This window comes from Coffea arabica, chromosome 2e, assembly GCF_036785885.1.
Source record: "Coffea arabica cultivar ET-39 chromosome 2e, Coffea Arabica ET-39 HiFi, whole genome shotgun sequence".
Taxonomy (NCBI): Eukaryota; Viridiplantae; Streptophyta; class Magnoliopsida; order Gentianales; family Rubiaceae; genus Coffea; species Coffea arabica.
In genome coordinates, this window is record NC_092313.1 from 14,997,147 (window position 1) to 15,017,314 (window position 20,168).

The 20,168-nt window shown below is 36.8% G+C and overlaps 1 protein-coding gene across 1 annotated transcript; it reads left to right on the plus strand.

Annotated features, from left to right (window-relative positions):
* Positions 1 to 14,786: 14,786 nt before the first annotated feature.
* LOC113731117 (uncharacterized) lies at positions 14,787 to 18,382 on the plus strand. The gene is made up of 3 exons (XM_072079181.1): positions 14,787 to 15,271; positions 15,874 to 17,623; positions 18,132 to 18,382. Exons 1-2 carry the CDS (start codon positions 14,904 to 14,906, stop codon positions 17,567 to 17,569), a joined length of 2,064 nt encoding a protein of 687 aa, XP_071935282.1. The 5' UTR covers positions 14,787 to 14,903; the 3' UTR covers positions 17,570 to 17,623; positions 18,132 to 18,382.
* The last annotated feature ends 1,786 nt before the right edge of the window (positions 18,383 to 20,168 follow it).

Here is a 20,168-nt window from a genome sequence, read left to right on the forward strand (position 1 = left end):
TTTCTTTTATTCTATGTTTCTCTCCGTTTCCTTCTATTTGAAGACGACAAAAACATAGCTTTGTTGGAGAGAATTACTTCTGCATTTTTGCATGGAATTTTCTCCATGAAGATGAACTAGCTCCTTTTTCTAGTCGAAAGTCAATTTGAGAACTCAATTCCGAACATCTGTGAGATCTAATTATTTTACTTGTTTCTTTTATTTATTAGTATTTGTACGTTTCCTGATTTAATTGCTTATGATTGTTTTGTTATTTGAATGTCAAGGACCCGATATTCGAATTAATCTAATAATCTACTGTCATATTAATTGATTGAATCCGTAATTGTTCTATTGATTAATACCAGTGGCGACTAGCGTGATTGGTTTCATGTTAGAGAAACGTATGATCTAATTTAAACAAACCCTCGTAACGTGTTTGTTAGTTAGGGTTGGACTTTTCTAATTATTAATGCAATCGAGTAATTAAATCCTACGGTCGTACCTAGGATTATTTCTTGGTTAGGGAAATAGTTAATGGTCGTACCTTAACTATCGAAAAAGTAAGGAAAGATTGGTTGTTCATCGCGTGTATAACAACTATAACCAATCTAGTAATGAGTAATTGAATTATCTTTGCATCGATGATTAGTTAAACGAACCGTGTCTGAAAAGTTGCACCTTTGGCTAGAGTCGTATTGGCTATTGATTAATTCTTATTTATTTCTATTAGTTGTTTTATTAGTTAGTTAATTAATAATTTTATATTCCTCAAAAATTCCCCATATTTCGGACTCTAGAAGAAATGAATTATCCCTAATCCCTGTGGATTCGACCCTATTTATCACTATCTATAGAAATTATATTTTGTTTGAGCAGGTATTTATTATTGCACAGGCTCGACACTCTGTCAATTTTTTGCGCTGTTGCCGGGGACTGGTGCCAAATTAATTTGTTTCTTTTTTAGTTCATCTTGTTTTTATTTTTTATTTATTTTTTTCTTTTTTTTATATAGTTTATGGCTGCTAATATTCCGTATTTTGATGATAGACTGGACTTTCTTCCTGAATGGAGTTATGAGACTCGTGTTTTTCATAATGATCAATGGGCTGTTGCAAATTGTGGAACTTATTTTACCTCAGGTTATTCAGCCGACATATGCCTCGTATTTCAAGATAATCTAAGTGCTCCAATTGATACTTTTGGAGATTTTTCATCTCGATTTCAAACGTGGTATGATCTTTACCCAAACAGGTATGATGAAGGATGGTGGGATAATTTCAATTTTAATTATGCGATCGGGCTAATGGATTTTCAGCAGCAAGAGTCTCAACAACCATCATCCATGTCAAGTATGTCTCTTCAGGAAATGATTGAATTATTCGCTACTAATACATATCGATTTCATCAGGAGACACAAGCGAGCATTAGTAACTTGGCGGATCAAATACATCTATTGACATCCAGGATAACGTGATTAGCTTATCACCTTGAAGAATTGCCCTCACAAACTAACATCGACTTTGAAGAAGATGAGAGTGCAATTATCCTTACAAGTGACATGGAGCTACAAGAGTCTCAAAAAAATAGATCTAAAGATGCAATTGAAAAAGAAATTGAAGTGCAAGAAATAAGACCCCAACATCAACTCGTTCAAGTGAATGAATCCAGTGAACAATCTCCAAATGCGGTGACATCTCCTCCATTCCTTAATCGATATTTTCCTGACTCTTATTCTTCAATTCCTGTTAGTGAGATTGACTTTATTATACCATAAAATTTTGAATTTCATGACAAGAATAAGTTAAGAGCGGTAATGGCAAAATATCTTGAACCAATAAATGCACTTGATGGAGGAGTGAATGGAGAATTCAGATTATTGTTGACTTGTTTGGCGCCATCTACTAGTCCATGGAAGACCGTAACTCGTGTGCTCAAAAATTACTCTATTTACGAGGGCTATCAAGATTATATAGAGGATGAAACACTGAAACGAGCCATAAGGTTTTATCCTCCCTGAACAAACATGACAATGTCTAACCAAAGACATTAAAGAAATACGTTTCTTGGGAGACAACCCAATTGTTAATTTTATTAATTTTGTGTTCAATTTCTTAAATATGTCGTTTCTCACTTGGGTACTAGTCACTCTTGATGTTTCCTCACTATGACTAGGATAGGTAATCTTGGTGTGCCCACGCGAGGAGGGCACACGTTAAGCGTCTAAATTCAAGTGTCATGGGCAGTGGACGTTTGTAAAACATGGCGTGCCCACGCTGTGTTGGTAAATTCTCAACATTTCACGACGCTGGCAGAAACTGGAATCTTGGCGTGTCCACGCGAAGAGGGCACGCGTTAAAGTGCGTAAAGTGACTCTCGAAATCAGTGGATGTTTTCTAATCTTGGCGTGCCCACGCCGTGTTTGACAACCCAAAAGCAAAGGTAAAAAAAAAGTTTTATTTATTTATTTATTTCCTATTATTTTCATTTTTATTTTTGAAAAAAAAAGACTTTGATACAAATAAAATTATTTTAGCACTTAAAATTTTCAAAATTTGAATTCAACAAGGAAAAACTGAAAAAAAAGAGCAAAAAAAAAAAAAAAACACCCACAAAAATTATTTTTTTTCCTTTCTTTTTCTTTACTTTCTCTCATTTCTTTCTTTCTTTCTTCTTTTCTTTCTCCTTTTTTCCCCGCTGCCCCTGTTCTTCCTCTTCTTCTTTTCTTTCGCTCGGCCGCCGCTTCCTAATCCCTACCTCCCTCGCTCCTAGCCGTCTTTCTCCTTTCTCGCAGCCGACGCGCCATCGCGCGTCATTCCCTCTCCTCGCGCGACCTCCATCGCAACTGTCCTCTCTTGCTCGCCATTTTCTCTCTCCTACCACCCAGCACTCCCTCACAGTACCAGGCCGCCATCTCCCAAGCGCACAGGCCGCACGTTTCTTCATCCCCATCCGCGAGACGCCGTCGACGCCCACTCTCCTAGCCGCAATCACGCGCACCCCACAGACTGCCGCCGCCCCCTGCTGCCACCATCACCCACTGCCACCAACGACACCATTGGGTAGTGGGCAGGTATCTCTGAGTCCCTCTGTTTCCGAGTTGCCCTTTAGTCTACTGCATTTTTAGTTGTCAATTTTTGGGCTCCATTGAAGGCTCTGTGATTCATTTGCTCCGTGAGACATTCCAGTAGCCGTTGTGAGCTTCCTCAGTGTTGTTAAGTTGAATTGTTGATTCCTTGAATTGGTGACATTTGTTGATTTATTCGAACACTAGCACTATCCCTAATCCCGTTGAGTAAATTGGTGCATTATTTGGGGGTGATTTGGGACTTAGTTGCCATTTGCTTCTCGTTTTGGTTGCTGCTCAATTTTTTGGTACTGCTTGATGTGTTCGGATTTATCAAGTGCAGTGGATTGGCCATTTGATTTAATTTTTCCCTGTGCGTACACCAGTGGTACTGGTGAGGGTAGTTTACATAAATTTGTTACTCTTGTGTTATTGGTTGCCTAATTGACTATTGGCCATTTGTGGTTGAGTTGTTTCTGTCCAACTTCTGAACTGCTGTTGCTGAAGTGCCATTTTCTTGAGTCAATTGCTCATTTTGGTAGGTTTCATTGGGTATTTGACTGTCCAATTGGAGACAGTTGTTGAGATTGTGGGTAGAATTGTGACCAATTGCTGAAATTTGTTATTTTGATTAGCCACTAGCACCGCTCTTAGCTTGTTCGACTTGTTGTTTTGGTGCATTGTTGGGAGCTGTGCTCTGGTATTGTGGGTCCTTTTCTACGTCCTTTTGTTGCATTGGGATATGAATGTGCCGTTTAAATTTACTTGTTGAAGTCGGTTGCCTCTATTTGCCTTGTTTGGAGGTATTGTATCTTTTTGTTTTCAATCACTAAGTTCTTAGGAGCATGTGTTGCACTTTGAACTACATTGATTCTGAAATTGACTACATTGGGACCGCAAGTGCTTATTGATTGCCATTGCTATAAGTGTTGGGGTATTTGTATGTCCTCTGGGTGATTGAATTGTGCATTTTATTCATTGGGTTGGCTTTAAAATTGTTATTGCTTTGAATTTTCGGCTTCCATTATTTGTTGGCAATTGTAGTCTCTTGTTGCTTAGAGTGATATCTAGAGTCCATGGTGAAGCCACGAATGGCACCGACTCCAGGTTCGAGTTGATAGACTAGAGACTCGGATGACCCACATTGACGTCAACTTGCATAACATGGTGCAGAATTTGACAGCACTTAAGCACCATGCAGGCCTTGATCCACAATTTCCACCTGAACCGCCCTGTTTTGATGACTTCAGGGAAGTACCTTGCCCCTCTCCTTCCTTCTGCTTTTACATTATCACATTGAGGGCAATGTGTGAATTAGGTGTGGGGGGGATCAGTTGTGGTGCTAGTTTTTTTCATTTCTTAGTTTCTAGAGGTTTTTCCTTTATTTTTAGTTTGTTTTTGTCCATCTTTCATTTATTTTCTTTTCTTTTTTCTAGTGGTCAGTTCTTATATGAATACCAAGTTTTGATCTGGGATTGTTGTCTCTAATTCTGCTATTGCCAAGTTTTATTAATAAAAGGGTATCAATTTAATGTGGTTGAGTTCAGGAACATCTCTTTGGTGAATATCAATAATTGCTTAACTTTTTCAATTTTTGGTTAACTTTTCTAGGTATAGAGAATGATTGTTGGCATTTTTTTATATGATTTGGTCCAATTATTAATTTTAATTCTCCATGTTTAGGAATCTGAGGCTGGCTACTGTTAATTTCGTGTTATTTTTAGTTATATTGTGTTGTTTTGCTGTGAATAAAATTGACTGTGCTCCGCTAGATATTACTAATGAGTAACCGGGGATCTTTACCAAAAGTGTCGATTCTCGCGTCAAAAAGTAGTAATTGCTATGAGTGCGTGGTCATATAGCGATAGGAGTTGAGTAACCGGGCTCTTTCATCTGACAAATGTCGGAGTTCGCATCAAAAGGCTCCAATGGCTAGCGACTAAGTCTTTTGTTATAATTTTTTAAAAAAAAAGAAGAGAAAAATAGAAAAATATGAGAAAAAAAAGAAAAAGAAGTCAACTTGCCTATTTGTGATTTCAATGTGAGATTTTGGTTAATAGTTGGACCATTTGCTGGTAAATGTGAGCAACCATTCCTTTTTCTTAGATTAGTTTACTTTAAATTGGAGGAGTTGGTGGTTTAGAAGCTAACCGGAGTGATTTTTCTTTGATCTTGACCTGTGATGCTTGATATATGTTTTTCTGGGTACCTTGGCAATACGGTAGTTAGAGCAATAGTCGGTGTCAAATTTTGGTGTTCAATTGCTGTTCACATGCTTGAGGGCAAGCATGATTCAGGTGTGGGGGAATTGATAGGGTGTTAATTGTTAGTAATTTTATTTTTAATTTTTCCTTTGTCCTTGCCAAATATTGTTTTAATTGTTAATATATACTTATATTTGATATTTGGACCTATCTACAGGAAAGTTGAACTGAAATATGCAAAAAAGGGGGACCTGTTGAAGAAAATTGCTCCACACGTGGGAGACTCCAAAGAGCTTCACAAACCCTGACCTACAAGGTGCCACAAACGGATTACATTTCCTTTGCTGATTAGGAGATTGGAGTCCTACTAGTACTAGGAAACAAAAAGGAAGGAATCCCTCGAGTAGTGCTAGAAGCTTTTTGTTGTTGCTTGCTCCTTATCCGGCGGGGACCACGTAGTGGAGAATAAGTAGTCATTTGTTTAGAATAGGAAGAGTCTCTCGTCTTTTGGGCTTTGTCCCGTTCCTGTGCTTTCTTTTGTTCTATGTTTCTCTCCATTTCCTTCTATTTGAAGACGACAAAAACATAGCTTTGTTGGAGAGAATTACTTCTGCATTTTTGCATGGAATTTTCTCCATGAAGATGAACTAGCTCTTTTTTCTAGTCGAAGGTCAATTTGAGGACTCGGTTCCGAACATCTATGAGATCTAATTATTTTACTTGTTCCTTTTATTTTTTGGTATTGGTACGTTTCCTGATTTAATTGCTTATGATTGTTTTGTTATTTGAATGTCAAGTGTGAGAACCCGGAAATTTTCTTATTTTCAAGCCTTTATTTTATTTAATTGCACGCCTTTTCTATATTTTCTTTGTTAGAAAATTTTTTTAGATAATTTTTATGAGTAAATATGGTTTCAAAATCATTTTTCTTGTATAAGTTAGTTCATGAGATTTTAGAAGTGTATGTCGGGCGTGGGACCAGCTAGTGCGGAAAGTTCGATAAAATTTGGCCAGTTAGGTTAAGTTTCGTATACCGGGATTAATTTAGCAGGTATTAAGAGATAACTAGAGGTTACTAGATAAATTGGTGTGAGAGGGACAAAAGGATAATCATGTATTAAATGAAAGTGACAATGTCACTTGGAGATTAAGTCTTACTTTTTGACCACTATTCACTCTTTTACCATTTTACCAAATAAATCCAAAATTGACCAAAAATCTCTTCATTTCCAAGCTTCTTGTGGCTGAACTCCTCCAAGGAAAAAGAAAGCAAATCCTCTCCAAATTTCTAGCTCCAATCTTGTTCAATCTTCAATTCCAACCGTTTAATCTTGTATTTGCTCCATAAAAACCCTTAAGTGAGTGGTTGTGAAGTGATTAGTGAAGTGGTTTGGAGGATTAAGGTGCTAAGTTGCTCCTTTTCTTGGGTTGTGAAGGTGAGTAACTAAGGGACCTTTCTTTCTTCTCAATAATGTTTGATTATTGACTTATGTGAGATGAAGTGATGGATTAAGGTGTTGTTTCATGACTTTTGGTGGAATTTGGTGCATTTTTCTATTTAATTATGATTTTTCTGTTTTTATATGATTATTATGGTGTGGTCTTGGATGATGGTTGGAAATGATCTAAAATGAAGCTAGAGGGTGTAAGTTGTGGCTATTTGCGGAAAATTTCCGCATTGAAAGGAAATTTCGGAAGTTAGGGTTTCATTTAACCCCATTATGCCTAATACTGTTTCTCCTAGTTAGAGGCCGAATTAGCCTTGGATTAAAACATAAAAGTTGAAGAGGATGGTATTTTATAGTTTTCTGCAAAATTTCAGCTCAATCGGAGCAACGTAGCCTGTGAAAAGACTGAAATACCCCTGCTGTCCTGTTTCTATCCGAAACTGAAATTCAGCTTTGGTAATTAGTTAATTTGATTGGGAATACGACTGATTTGGTTGTTAATGTCTTCTTAAGAAATATAGTTTGGTATCTTAGCTTTTGGATGGCTTTGGAATCACTTGAATTAGACTTAGGTAGCCTGAATTATGGTTATTTAATCAGAATGCGGTTTGTTAACCTGTTTATGCAATTCTGTTTGGTACATTGACATTTTGACCTAGTTGCACTACATACTGGACTGAGTGGCCTTCTTCAACATTGTAGCCCTTTTTCTTAGCTTCGAGACGGTGTAAATTACACCTCAATTCGACAAGGATAGCTTTAGTTGCGTTAATTCCGCTAAACAACAGCAAATCTGCCTTTTGTTTTTCAACCCAAACTTCGTTTTCGCATATGTCCTAGTTTGATTTTGCACTTATACGTTCCATATGATTTTACTCTAGTGATATGTGGATTCGGTTTATGACTCGTATTCGAGCCTTATTGTAGCGCTAATTAAAGGTGTTTGATAACTTGTGATTTGTGGGTGTTGAGGTTTGGTTGGAAAGTAAAGAAAAACAAGGGAAATGCTGTCAAAATTTTCGCGGAGCTTCTGCACAATCTCGTGAAATTTGCTATATTTTGATGTAGGAATGTCGGAATTGAATTATGTTTGTTGCGTTTTAAACTAGATTCATAGGGCTATAAACCATGTAAATTTAAGACCCTGTTTATGTCTGTACCATTTATGGTGATTTTTTAAAGTTGACTGAAATATTGTACCTGTTCTGTCTTTCACTGGATAAAGCAGCAACTTGAGGCTTGGATTTGACTGACTTGCGTTCTGAATCTTATGAGGGTGTTCTCTGGAAAGTTATAGCCCTTTGAATATATTTTTCAAGGTATAACTTTTACTAATTTTGGACTTACAAAACTTGAGTTATGATTTTTCATATAGGGTTGCGCGAAACTGGAAAATCCTGTTTTCCTAGTATCGATCTTACTTTCATTTTCTACTTCAAATTTGGAGTTGGTCAGTCATTGTAGGTAGGGTTTTGAGGTTGTTCATGCCTTTAGGACTAATCGTTATCTTTTCACTCCAAAATCACCTCTTCGCTTTACATTAATGGTTCATTTGGATAGGCACCTGACTTGTAATCGAGTTTTACTTGCGAATTCCACTTATTAGGTTTTGGAGTCTAGTCTTAAGTGTTTGCCTTGATTGTTCTAGGAGGTGCCGGCGAGTAAAGCCACATTTGGGAAGGAAACTTTTGAAATTATCCTTGTTTGATCAGGTGAGTGTACCACTCCCCTGAATTATTGCTAAACTGGTTTCCTGTACTTGCAAATTGCTAGTTGAATGTCTTTCCTGACTGTTTATCTTGTATGAGACGAGGGTGTACTTTATCACACTCGTTCTCTTGCCTGTACTGAACAAACTGGAATCTATTACTTGTACTTGTTATGTACTTGAATTTGTTACTTGCACTTGTTACGATGTCGTTTGGAAGAGTATCCAACGACCTTCCTGTTAAACCTGAGCTCAACCTCATGGGGAGTTAATTAAATCGAGCCAGCGAGGGCTTGGTCGAGATAATTGACAATCCATGGGTGCCTGTTCCTGGGGAAATATTTGGGTATTGAGACTCTTGATTCCGGTATACTCGAGTATTACCATTCCTGTTCCTGTTTTGCGTTCGGACCCGGTAAGGGGTATGTTTGGTGAACGGAATTTTGGCGTTAAAGTGGTGATCTACTGGACTGGTTCCTTTATTTGAACGTTGACGGAGGGTCAACAAGGCTGGATCAAGTATTGCAACGGGGATTTGGCTCCTGAGAGCCACCTGTATCCTTGAAATTGTGATGTTAGTTCATTTCTTTTCTTGATGCGGATATGTGTCCTATAAATATTTTCTCATGATTTCTACTGTTATATTTTTGGTATCTCATTGAGATTCTAACTCACCCCGTTTCGTTATCCTTATTTTCCTTACAGGAAATCAAATTTTGAAAACTATGATGTTTGAAGCATGAGTTGAGCTAGTTTTAGTATTCTTTTGTATAGCTCCTCGATGGTTGGAAAACCTTAAATGTATTTTAACCAAACAATTCCCTTTTGAATTGTAAATTTGCAACCATGTGTATCTGAAAGTGTTTAACTATGTTCCTAAGTTGATTTGGTTTGGAAATGTTCTTTTCTAGGGCTATCTAAAGTTGTTGTGCTTGTTTGGGTTTCGGACAGTGAATGTTATCTTCTCGAAGTTCTTTTGAGCGGTTGGTAGGGTTTACGCTTGTTCCGGATCCTTAGTCCCGGCGAGAGTTGGGCAGGCGGTCCGCCGAACCCTTTGGTTCGGCTTAGGGGGGGTGGGGCTGTTACATCAAGGGCCCGATATTCGAATTAATCTAATAATCTACTGTCATATTAATTGATTGAATCCGTAATTGTTCTATTGATTAATACCAGTGGCGACTAGCGTGATTGGTTTCATGTTAGAGAAACGTATGATCTAACTTAAACAAACCCTTGTAGCGTGTTTGTTAGTTAGGGTTGGTCTTTTCTAATTATTAATGCAATCGAGTAATTAAATCCTACGGTCGTACTTAGGGTTATTTCTTGGTTAGGGAAATAGTTAATGGTCGTACCTTAACTATCGAAAAAATAAGAAAAGCCTGGTTGTTCATCGCGTGTATGACAACTATAACCAATCTAGTAATGAGTAATTGAATTATTTTTGCATCGATGATCAGTTGAACGAACCGTGTCTGAAAAGTTGCACCTTTGGCTAGAGTCGTATTGGCTATTGATTAATTCTTCTTTATTTCTATTAGTTGTTTTATTAGTTAGTTAATTAGTAATTTTATATTCTTCAAAAATCCCCCATATTTCGGACTCTAAAAGAAACGAATTATCTCCAGTCCCTGTGGATTCGACCCTGCTTATCACTATCTACAAAAATTATATTTTGTTTGAGTAGGTATTTATTATTGCACAGGTTCGACATCCTGTCAACTTATATGCAGGAAAGGTTAGGATTTGAAATTTAAGAACCCATGGATATTCAAACCGTCGCACACACACACACACACATATATATATTCTTTTTTAATTTTTAATTTTTATATACATGTACAAAATCTTAATTTTAGAGCTAACCAAACAATTTCATTAAACAAATTACACCCCAAATATGAGAGACTATAATTGTTTGTAAGATTCATTTGTGAGGTCATCATCCTATTTTTTTGGAAACGAGTTTAATTGGTGCAGAATATATAAAAAAGAAACAGGTAATTCTTGTTGCAATTTTCATTGATTTTGGATTCTTTTATTTTATTTTATTTTTCTTTTGTTCTCTTTGCATGTTTGTTTTTGGGGCATGAAAATTTTTTTTTTTTGGATAAAATATGTACTAAATCTTAGACGAAAAAGTGAAATACAAAATCAAATTAACAATTTTTTAAAAAAAATAATGAGAGGGACAAGACAAGTACCCGCTGATTTGATACCTACCCTGACCCTATTCTAGTCATCTGTTACTTGTTGACATGCGAGATGGTTAGGGTAAAAAATGAATAATCCACAGAGTACGGGTTAGGTTAAGGAAATGCCATACAGGGCGGGGTATCCAACCCGTACTTACTCCTACTACAAAAGGTAGAAACTACAATTCAACAATACTAGAAACTAGCTCACGTATAGGAGAAGAAACTCAAATTAGTGACTCAAGTTGGGCGGTAAGCGTTAGAAAATAGTTTACCTACAAGTTGTGGGTCAAGCTAACAAAATGTGCCACATGAAGTAGGTACCCCACCTACGCTTACCTTTACCACAAATGGTGGAAATTACAATTCAATATTACTCAAACTAACCCACATAAAATGGGAGCAAAAACTCACATTAGTGAGACTTGAATCCAAAACATACAGGATTTAAAATCTCAAACTTGACCATTAAACCAAGGTTGAACCTGGGGCTTAAATATTGGAAGTGCTCAAGTGTTTTTTTTCCCTTTTTTTTTTGATAAATTAAGTCATTAGCCAATAGAGTTATTTAATCAAGTTGTTAGCTAATAAAGCTAATAAATAACTCCTACGTTGAGCCCTCGAGTGAAGTATAGATCACACATGCAGGCTGAAACATGCAAGGAAGATTAATTAGTCTTATTTATTGGTATTTTGACCTAACTGCTTAAAATCGTTTCTTTGAACAACATAGAATATCACACAAGCTTTTGTGTTAATTACATGAACGCACAAGAGATGCTTTGCGCTACCAGACACCACACCATTCTTAAACTAACCTCACTTCTATTTCTGACAATACTACTATTTATTACACTACCAACGCCACTCGCACGCTTTACTCTGTTCGCTTGCTATCTTTCACTCCACTTCCACAACATGCAAATGATCTCACAGTCACAACTCTTTATAGCCAAATGACTTGAAAGACATGTGCATGGCTGCCAAGTCCTCCAAACTTTCACCACAAGTACAATGGTATAAATAACGTTGCAAAGACTAATTGGACAATAGGATTGGATGATTAGAGAAATAGCATAATATGAGTAAAACTACAAGGTTTCATAAACAACTCCATGAGTAAGGAAATTCAGACAAAACTTAGTAACTTCATCAATCGATAAATAAATCAAATTTGCGCCACTCTGCAGTATGGGAGTGCAAAAGGACTGTTTCGGTCCCCTTCTCTATGCCGGTGAGTTTTGCTTCTTTCCTTCCAATATGTAGTGTTAGATGTTAATTCTTACTATGATTTCAGTAGTTTTTAATGCAGTAGTAAAAGGTGCTTAGTTACAAGGAAAAAAAAAGTTAGTCTCTTTTTTTTTTTTTTTTTTAACTCAATTCAAACTCGATTGTAGTACTTAAAACATAGTAACATTTATATGTAAAGATCGGTTGGAACTCAATACTATAGCATTGCCAAAGAGGCCAATCTAATTCGGTGATTCAACTTTATATACTATCACTAAGAAGGTTTTTAGATTCTTTATAGGGTTAATCACATTTTGGCCCCTTGAATTTTGAGGGTGGTTTCACTTTACCATTATCAATCTTAAAAGGATACATTTTAGCACCATAAAAATCAGTCAAAGTTAGAAATGAAAAAAAGTAAGTGCAACAATATTATTGACTTTTTATTTATGAGGTTATTTATAACATACTATTGCTTCCCTTTTATTGCCAAAAAAATATACATCTTCTCTACGATGTCTATTATGCAAAAGCTAAAGAAGTTTACAATTAGTTCACTATATATGCTTAAAATTTTTCTTGCTAGATTAATGTTCACTTTTATGTATTTTTGTTCAATTAATTAAGACTTTAAATCAAACAATAAGGATATATAACATAATAATAACTATAAATAGAATTAGAAAATTTTTGAAAAAAATGAGGTAATATTAAACTTATTCTTTTTTTAAAAATAACTTCGACAACAAATGGGCAATGTTGTCATAACACTTACCTTTCTTTCATGGAGTCGAGATTATCAAAGTTAACTAGTTCTCATAGAGGTGAAGTGTAAATTTTTAAGATTAACAGTAATCAAGTGTGATTCCCCCCACCCAAAACTTGGAGGGGCAAAATGTTATCAACCCTTGTAAGTTGTGGTTGGGATTTATACGCTATAACCAGTTTCAGTAAAACACAGAAAGGTCTTGCAGCACTTTAATTTTAGGGTTAATTTCACTTTGTCCCCCCAAACTTTGGACGATTACCCACTTTAGTCCCTAAACTTCAAAATGGGACACTTAAGTCCCTAAACTTATAAATATCTCCCACTTAAATCCCTAAACTTATAAAATAGGATACTTAAATCCCTAAACCCTCAAAAAATGGGACACTTCGACCACCAACGGCAATCGGGATTTGTTAACAATTTTCCTTAAGTGGGAGGTATTTATAAATTTAGGGACTTAAGTGTCCCATTTTGAAATTTAGGGACTGAAGTGGGCAATCGTCCAAAGTTTGGGGGGACAAAGTGGTATTAACCCTTAATTTTAAATCAAATTAAGTTAGTGATTGTTGGCTTTTCGAACCCAAAAGTTAGAGGTGGCAAAATGGGCGGGATCGGCGGGATTTGCTTGGGTTTGTGATGGAACCGAGTCATATGGGTTTGGGCCCAACCTTACCCATATGTATTTTGGGACTAACTTGGGCGGGATCACTTTGGGATGGGTTTAGATTGATCCCGCCCAATACCCAAATCTATTTTCTACATATTTTTTTCCTTTAATTCATTTTTATTTTTTATATAATTTTAATATTTTTGATTTATTAATTTTTTTTTAGTTTTATTAAATAAACATGCAAGTGCTTTATACTCAAGATTCCCATCAAAAATTGGATTAACAAATAAAGGAAAAAATAGATATACAGTCATATTCCAACATATATCAAGATGGCCAAGGTACTTAAGGTGTTGAATATTTATCATCATCATTGTCCAAAAATGACAGGTCTAAATTGACTGAAATGTTGAAAATTCTTGTGGATAATGACTAGGAAAACTACTAGATTATATTCTCTAGTATGGCTATAAAAATTGTTAAAGATAATTTTTGAATCTAAGACTCCGTTTGGATTGGCTATTTTTTCAAAAAATAAGTTTTTCAAATACAATTTTACAGTAATATGCAATAACTCAAAAAACATCCCATCCATATTAGTATATCAAATATTTCAAAAAAAAAATTATAGTAAAAATTTTTCATATACACTGCTATAATAAAATATTTCAAAAATACCCCCCAAAAATAGCTAAACCAAACAGAGCCCTTGTTATTTGAGCCCAATGGGTACCAAGTATTTCCCAAGTATTCCCATCAATTAATGGGTACAATTGGGATTTGTCCCATTTTAAACCCAATATCAAAATCCAATACCCATCCCGCCCAAAGTCCCCATGGGCATGGGTAACCCATTGGGACTTGGGACAAATTGCCACCTCTACCAAAAGTGGACAGAGGTATTCGCAAATGGCAAACCGTTTCCCATGTCACCATGTTGCAACACAAAATGTTGATTTGTGAATCATCATTGAAGTGAAGTTTTATACGTTTCATCCCTACATCATGAAATGGAACAGGCATTTCCGTTTTGATTGAGATTGCCAAGCCAGGTGGAAATGTCGTTCAGTCTCGGTAACTCTTTCACCACTAGTACTAGCAAGAATTCTGCAATTACATTTTTCATCTTCTCTTGAATTATATTTCTTTTAACTTTTTAAAATAGATGGGACTGAGCACTCAAATTTCTCCTCTAATTTACTGATCAAGATATTCTATTCTAATTTATGTACATGAGAATCTCCCTTTGTTAGGGAGCTAGACAATAAGTCGTAGAAGATACATCAAGTATGTGGTGTAGATTTGCAATATATTTGAACAAGTCCAAGCTCAACTCAGGCCATATTTGGTCTCTACGACCCATCAAGGCTTTCAATGGTTAAACTCATTTTGGATTCCCGATATAAAGGTGCTTTTGTTTCTCAAAGGTTTAGAAGGGGCCGTAAGAGATGAAAAATAAAATTGAAGGGGGCAAAATGGGACAATTGTAGTAATTTGCGCAAAAGAAAAAAGAAAAAAAAAAAAACCATAAAGCGTGACCGCCCCAAACCCAAATATAACATGTCGTTGTGACGGGTCGCCCCATTTACCCGGCTAACCGCCTTTATCTTCATTCACCCCGTAACCAAAATCCCTAATTCTCCCCTTCCCCTCTTTCTCACCGAAGAAGAAAAAATTGTCAGAAATCCAAAGAAAAATGTATAATGGAATCGGGCTTCAGACGCCGAGAGGTTCGGGAACGAACGGCTACATCCAGACGAACAAGTTCTTCGTGAAGTCAAAATCGAACAAAGTAGTGACGGATTCTTCGATTAAAGGCTTCGATGCCGGCCAGGGTACCGGCGGCGTGACCCGGAAAGCCAATAAGGAGATTCTGGAGCACGACCGCAAACGCCAGATCCAGCTGAAGCTCCTCGTTCTTGAAGATAAGCTTGTCGATCAGGGCTACACCGATGCCGAAATTGCTGAAAAGCTTCAGGAGGCTCGACAAAACCTGGAGGCTGCCGCCGCTGCTGAAGAAGCTGGCGGGCCTTCGGCAATCGTTGTCTCCTCCTCTGATAACAAGTATCGACACTTTCTACAGTCTGTTGATTTAGTTAATTGATTAGGGTTTATTTTGTTGTTTTTCTATTGAGTGTTTTCTTTTTAGTCATTACTTGGATATAATTATTTTTTGATTGAACAATTAATTGAAAGTGACTGTTAGGGATTATGGATTTTTTTTTTTTGAAATTAGTTGTATATTGTGCTAGTGATGCACCTGTCCTGCATCAAACTTGTTGAAATGGCCAAAATATTGTTTATCCCAACTCCTTTGTCCCTCTGACAATGACCAAACATTAACTCTAAAAGAGTATTGTAGGCATGCTGCTTGCTGTCTAGCTACCTGTTGTCAAGAAGGATGGTAATATCTGTAGGCTACTCTGAGAGTAACTATGACATGAAGGACAGGACAAATTATCTCCATTTACTGTTAGTGTACCCTTTTTTGGGTTTAGTTTTGGTTTTTCAAACTATGTAAAAGGCAAAATAGACTAGAGTTGCTATGTAAATATATGTTATTGCTTTTAATTGCTCAGTGTTGTTGTAGATGTGATAACCATCTTGAGTTTTCATTTCATCATTCTTGTAATTGCTAGTCTTAAATATTTGAGTGTTTCTCTCAGGGTTTCAGACACACAGACACACCAAATAGCTGCTAGAAAGGAAAAGCAAATGGAAACCTTAAAAGCTGCTCTAGGGATTGGATCTGAAACTAACAAGCAAAAGAAGCAGCAGGATGCTTGGGTCTTGGATTCTGAAGGTAGTGGCGAGGACGAAAAGATAAGAAGCGGGATTCTTGTTGATGCTGCTGGCTACGGCAACATTCATGAAAAAGATACAAAAAAAGAAAAGGTTCAAGATACGAAGAGTAAGAAGAATGATGGTGAAAGAGATATGACAAAGAATCGCAAGAAGAAGCAAGGGAGAAGAAGAGGTGAAGACTCATCTGATACAGACACAGAAGGGAAAAATGCAAGAGAAACTAGTGGTAAGCGTGGAAAAAACAGGAGGGCAATTTCTAGTGATGATTCTGATTCTGATATTGAGGAAAGGAGGCAAAAGTCGAGGAGGAAGCACAGAAGTAGTAGAAAGCATGACAGTAGCTCCTCCAGTCCAGAGTCTAATTCTGATTCTAGTTCAGAGTCAGAATCTGATTATAGTTCTGATGAGGAGCTGAAGCATAAAAGTCAAAAAGTTAAGCAACTGTCACGACATAAGCGGTATGATTCTGAGGATGAATATAAGCGATATGGTTGTGAGGATGAATATGACATTGGCAAGAGAAAAAGTGATAAAGAGAAGAAAAGGAATCATCATAGCAGAGCTTCTGTGGCAGAGAAAGATGATAAATTGAAGACAGGGAATAAAGTGATGCAGAGAGTCAATAGAAAGTATGGTAAGGGAAGTGATATATCTGAAGAAGAAACAAGAAAAACATTGGTGAAAACTGACAAAAGAACGCGCCGGCATGACACTGATGAGGACAGTTCTGATTCTGATTATGATGGGAAAAGGAGGACCAAGCGAGGTAGAAGACATGATTCTGATGAGGATGATTGTGAAATTAGGGGCAAGGCTTCTCTTGAGAAAAGCAGCAGGAGTGATTCAGACTCTGAAACTAGTGATCAGGGTCATGGGAGGTATGAGAAATTTAAATCCAGTGAGAAGAGCAGAGGTGGTTATGAAAACAATGTGAGTGGTAGAGGTGGAGGAAGTGTAGTAAATGAGACATTCAAGAAATTGGAGCAGCTGCAACAGTCAAAGCATGATGTAATGGATGGATCAAGGCAGGGCAATCAAGAGACGACAAGGGGTAAGAAGAAGATGGATGATGAAGATCAGGAAGGAAAGCTTGAGGTGAAGTCAAGAAGGCGAGATTCTGGTAAAGAGGCTGATAATGGAAGTCAGAGTAAATCACTAAGGAATGAGGAGAATCAGGATAGAGATGGCAGAACGATTAGAAATGACCGAGGACAGGAACATCGGGGCACTGGAAGGAATCACCGTGAGCTGCAGCATGGGGATAGGAGAGGGATTCAGGACGTTGAAAGGTATGGACAGGATAGAAGAGGAAATAGGGATGAGGATAACAATCGGGGAAGAAAGCACAAAAGAGATGAAGAGGAAGAAACATATCGGGATCGTGAAAAAGATGGGGAGCATCAACAAGCGAGGTTGGAGGAAGAGCATGGACGCAGAAAGAATGATAGGCATAGAGAATATGAGTCGTCCAAGAGAGGTCGATATGATGATTTGCATTCCAGTCGAGAAAGACGATATGATGATGATAGGCGTGATGAGCGGCGATCTAGGCGCTGAAACATGGGTAGTTGAGACTTGCAGCCAGTATCTATCCACTCAAGGAAAGAATGAGTTAGTTCTCTGCACTAAAACTCGACTCTGACCAGAAGAAGTTATAATTGACATTCCATGTTGTGTTAACCTTTTAAAGATTGAAAGTTTAAGCCTCTTGATGTTTTTACTTTTGTCCTCCAGTAGCTTCTATCTTTAAATTAGCTTCAACGGAAGCAGTCAGATAAGGCTTGAGTCAAAGATTTTTGAGACTGCTATTGTCACCTTTTTCTACTTTTGCCAGTTTAGAATTTTGACTTCAGTTTATTATATTTAGCAACATTGCAGCTCCTAATCTGATGATATCTTTATGATAAACTATATTTGGTGTCTTTCTGCATTTATTTATAAATTCCTTGTAGCGTCTCCTGCAAATGAAGAATGTTATGATACATCTTTACTTTCCACATTCTAAAAATGGTTGTTGCTTGTTTTGTGCTTATGGTTTTACAGCTTCCATTTGTAAGATGCAATTTTCTGTATTTGGTGTTACAAGTTATGACATACTGATTTGCTTTAATTTTCTCAGGTTTCTTCCGTGTAGTGCTGGTTTCTCAGACTCTCTGCTAGGTCTGGGCCTGTTGAGGATTTGCATTGTAGCTAGGCGACCTGCTTTTATTTGATCATGTACTAAAAGATGTAAAATCTCTGCTGTCAGACCTGGTTTTCTGATGGGTTCTGTATCTGATTTTCCCTGAACGTTTGATGTGAACTAAGCTTTTGTCTTCAACAGTTTGCTTGGCTCGAAGTTTGCTCATTTCAATGTCTGAGTTTTGATCACATATTGGTTCAAATTTTTTTTTTTTTGGGGGGCTTTCTGTGTTGCTAATTCGTTTTAAGCTTTCAAGGACAAAACAAATCTTGCCTGCATTTCGCTGCTGCACCCTGTAAAAGATTCCAACAGAGCTGCTTTTGGTGAATAATTAGACTTATTGTCATCGAAGGGGTCAATAGTGGCGGGGCGTGTTTCTCCGATGGCTCTTACTCCTCACCGATTGAAAGTCTATCTCTAGAAATTAATTTCAAATAGATTGTGAGCCAATGAAAGAACAATAAATACCAATATGAGACTTTAAAGAAGAACTAGAGAATTTCTACGGTTGCCTTACTGAAGGTCTATCTTTTCCTGCAAGTAGTGACCAAAGTTGTAAGTGCTTTCCTTCTGCTGTAAATTACACCTTAGTCTCCCAAATTTAGACAATTTGCTTGATGGTAGCTGAATGTTCGAAGGAAACAAATTCGGTTCTTAATCTTTTGAATCTAGATCAGAGAAGGACAATTGATAAAATTGGGTTCTTTATTCTTTTTATTTTGAAAAAGAAAAGGACAATTGACGGAAGTTGGCCGTTTCAGCAAAACAAATTTCTGGAACAAAAAGGGCATTTGATTGAATTTGGTTCTTTATTTTTTCTATTTTGACCAAAAGAAAAAGAGGATAATTGACAGGAGTTGATAATCGCTAAAAAAAGTCACGTGAAAAAGTTTAGTGTATAAGTATGAAGGGGTTTAAGAACTTCTTTTTTTTTTTTTTGGTCAACGGCAACAATTTCATTAAATCAATAATCACTATACAAATTAGGGCAACTGCTCTGCAATATCTACTCGAGCTGTCACAAGGAGTCAAGTTGGAAGACAATAATCTTTCCACTCAATTTCACCCTAACAAGTTCACAGCAAACTTTGCTAATTTGTGGCTAATAGAGTATAAGACTTGCGTATGCATAATTTTCATAATGCGAGCTCGTGTGGACACTCCCATTTTTATTAGGGATAATTCTAGAATTCTCGGCTTAAGGTTTCTGACATTTTTGCAAGTCAAATGTTGTTGTTGGGCCATCTTTAAGGTTTCTGACATTGTTGTTGTTGCAAGTCAAATTATTTCTATAATTTTTTTTGGGCCCATTTCTGTTGAGTTGTTTTCGATAGTGACACATAAGAGGGGAGGAAAAGGATCCCCATAAAAAGTTGAGGAAAATTACGAGTTAGTTTGTCAAAAAGAGTATCTCCAATATCAGACATTGGGTTACAATAATACAAGGAAGAGGCAGTTGAAGTTCTAGGCAGCAGCGAAACTAGAAATGCAATTCAGTAGTACAGTCAAAACTTATCATTTGAAATTCTAATAAGAGAAGTTCGCACTCCCATATTAGTCTTTTTCTGCTCTTTAGAAACATATTATTTAGTGAGTAAATTAGAGTGTACTGTGCAAAAATTAAAATTGAAATGCGAATATCAATTCCCTTTTAATAATCACAAAAGCATTCGAACATGCTCCAAGAATGCAGCAAATGTATTCAAAAAGTGGAGCACATAATATTATTCTACAATTTCACAAATGTCACTTCATCTACAGATACCATATCTCCAAACGTGTGCGAAAACTAGTTTGCTGAAATTGGCTTTGCCATGTACATATTTCGCATAGGGAAATGCATATATGCAGGATGAGTATGCTTCGTTCTTTCTGTCTGTTCATAATAGGTTCTTATCATCCATTTTCAGGAACTTGTTCGCATGCTGCTCCAACACAAGCAATATTAAGTTGTGGCACTCTTATTTCTTGGAA

Coding starts and splice junctions, on each gene's coding strand:
- LOC113731117 (XM_072079181.1), top strand. CDS start 14,904: ATGTATAATGGAATCGGGCTTCAGACGCCGAGAGGTTCGGGAACGAAC. Junction 15,272..15,873: donor GTCTCCTCCTCTGATAACAA/GTATCGACACTT, acceptor TGTTTCTCTCAG/GGTTTCAGACACACAGACAC.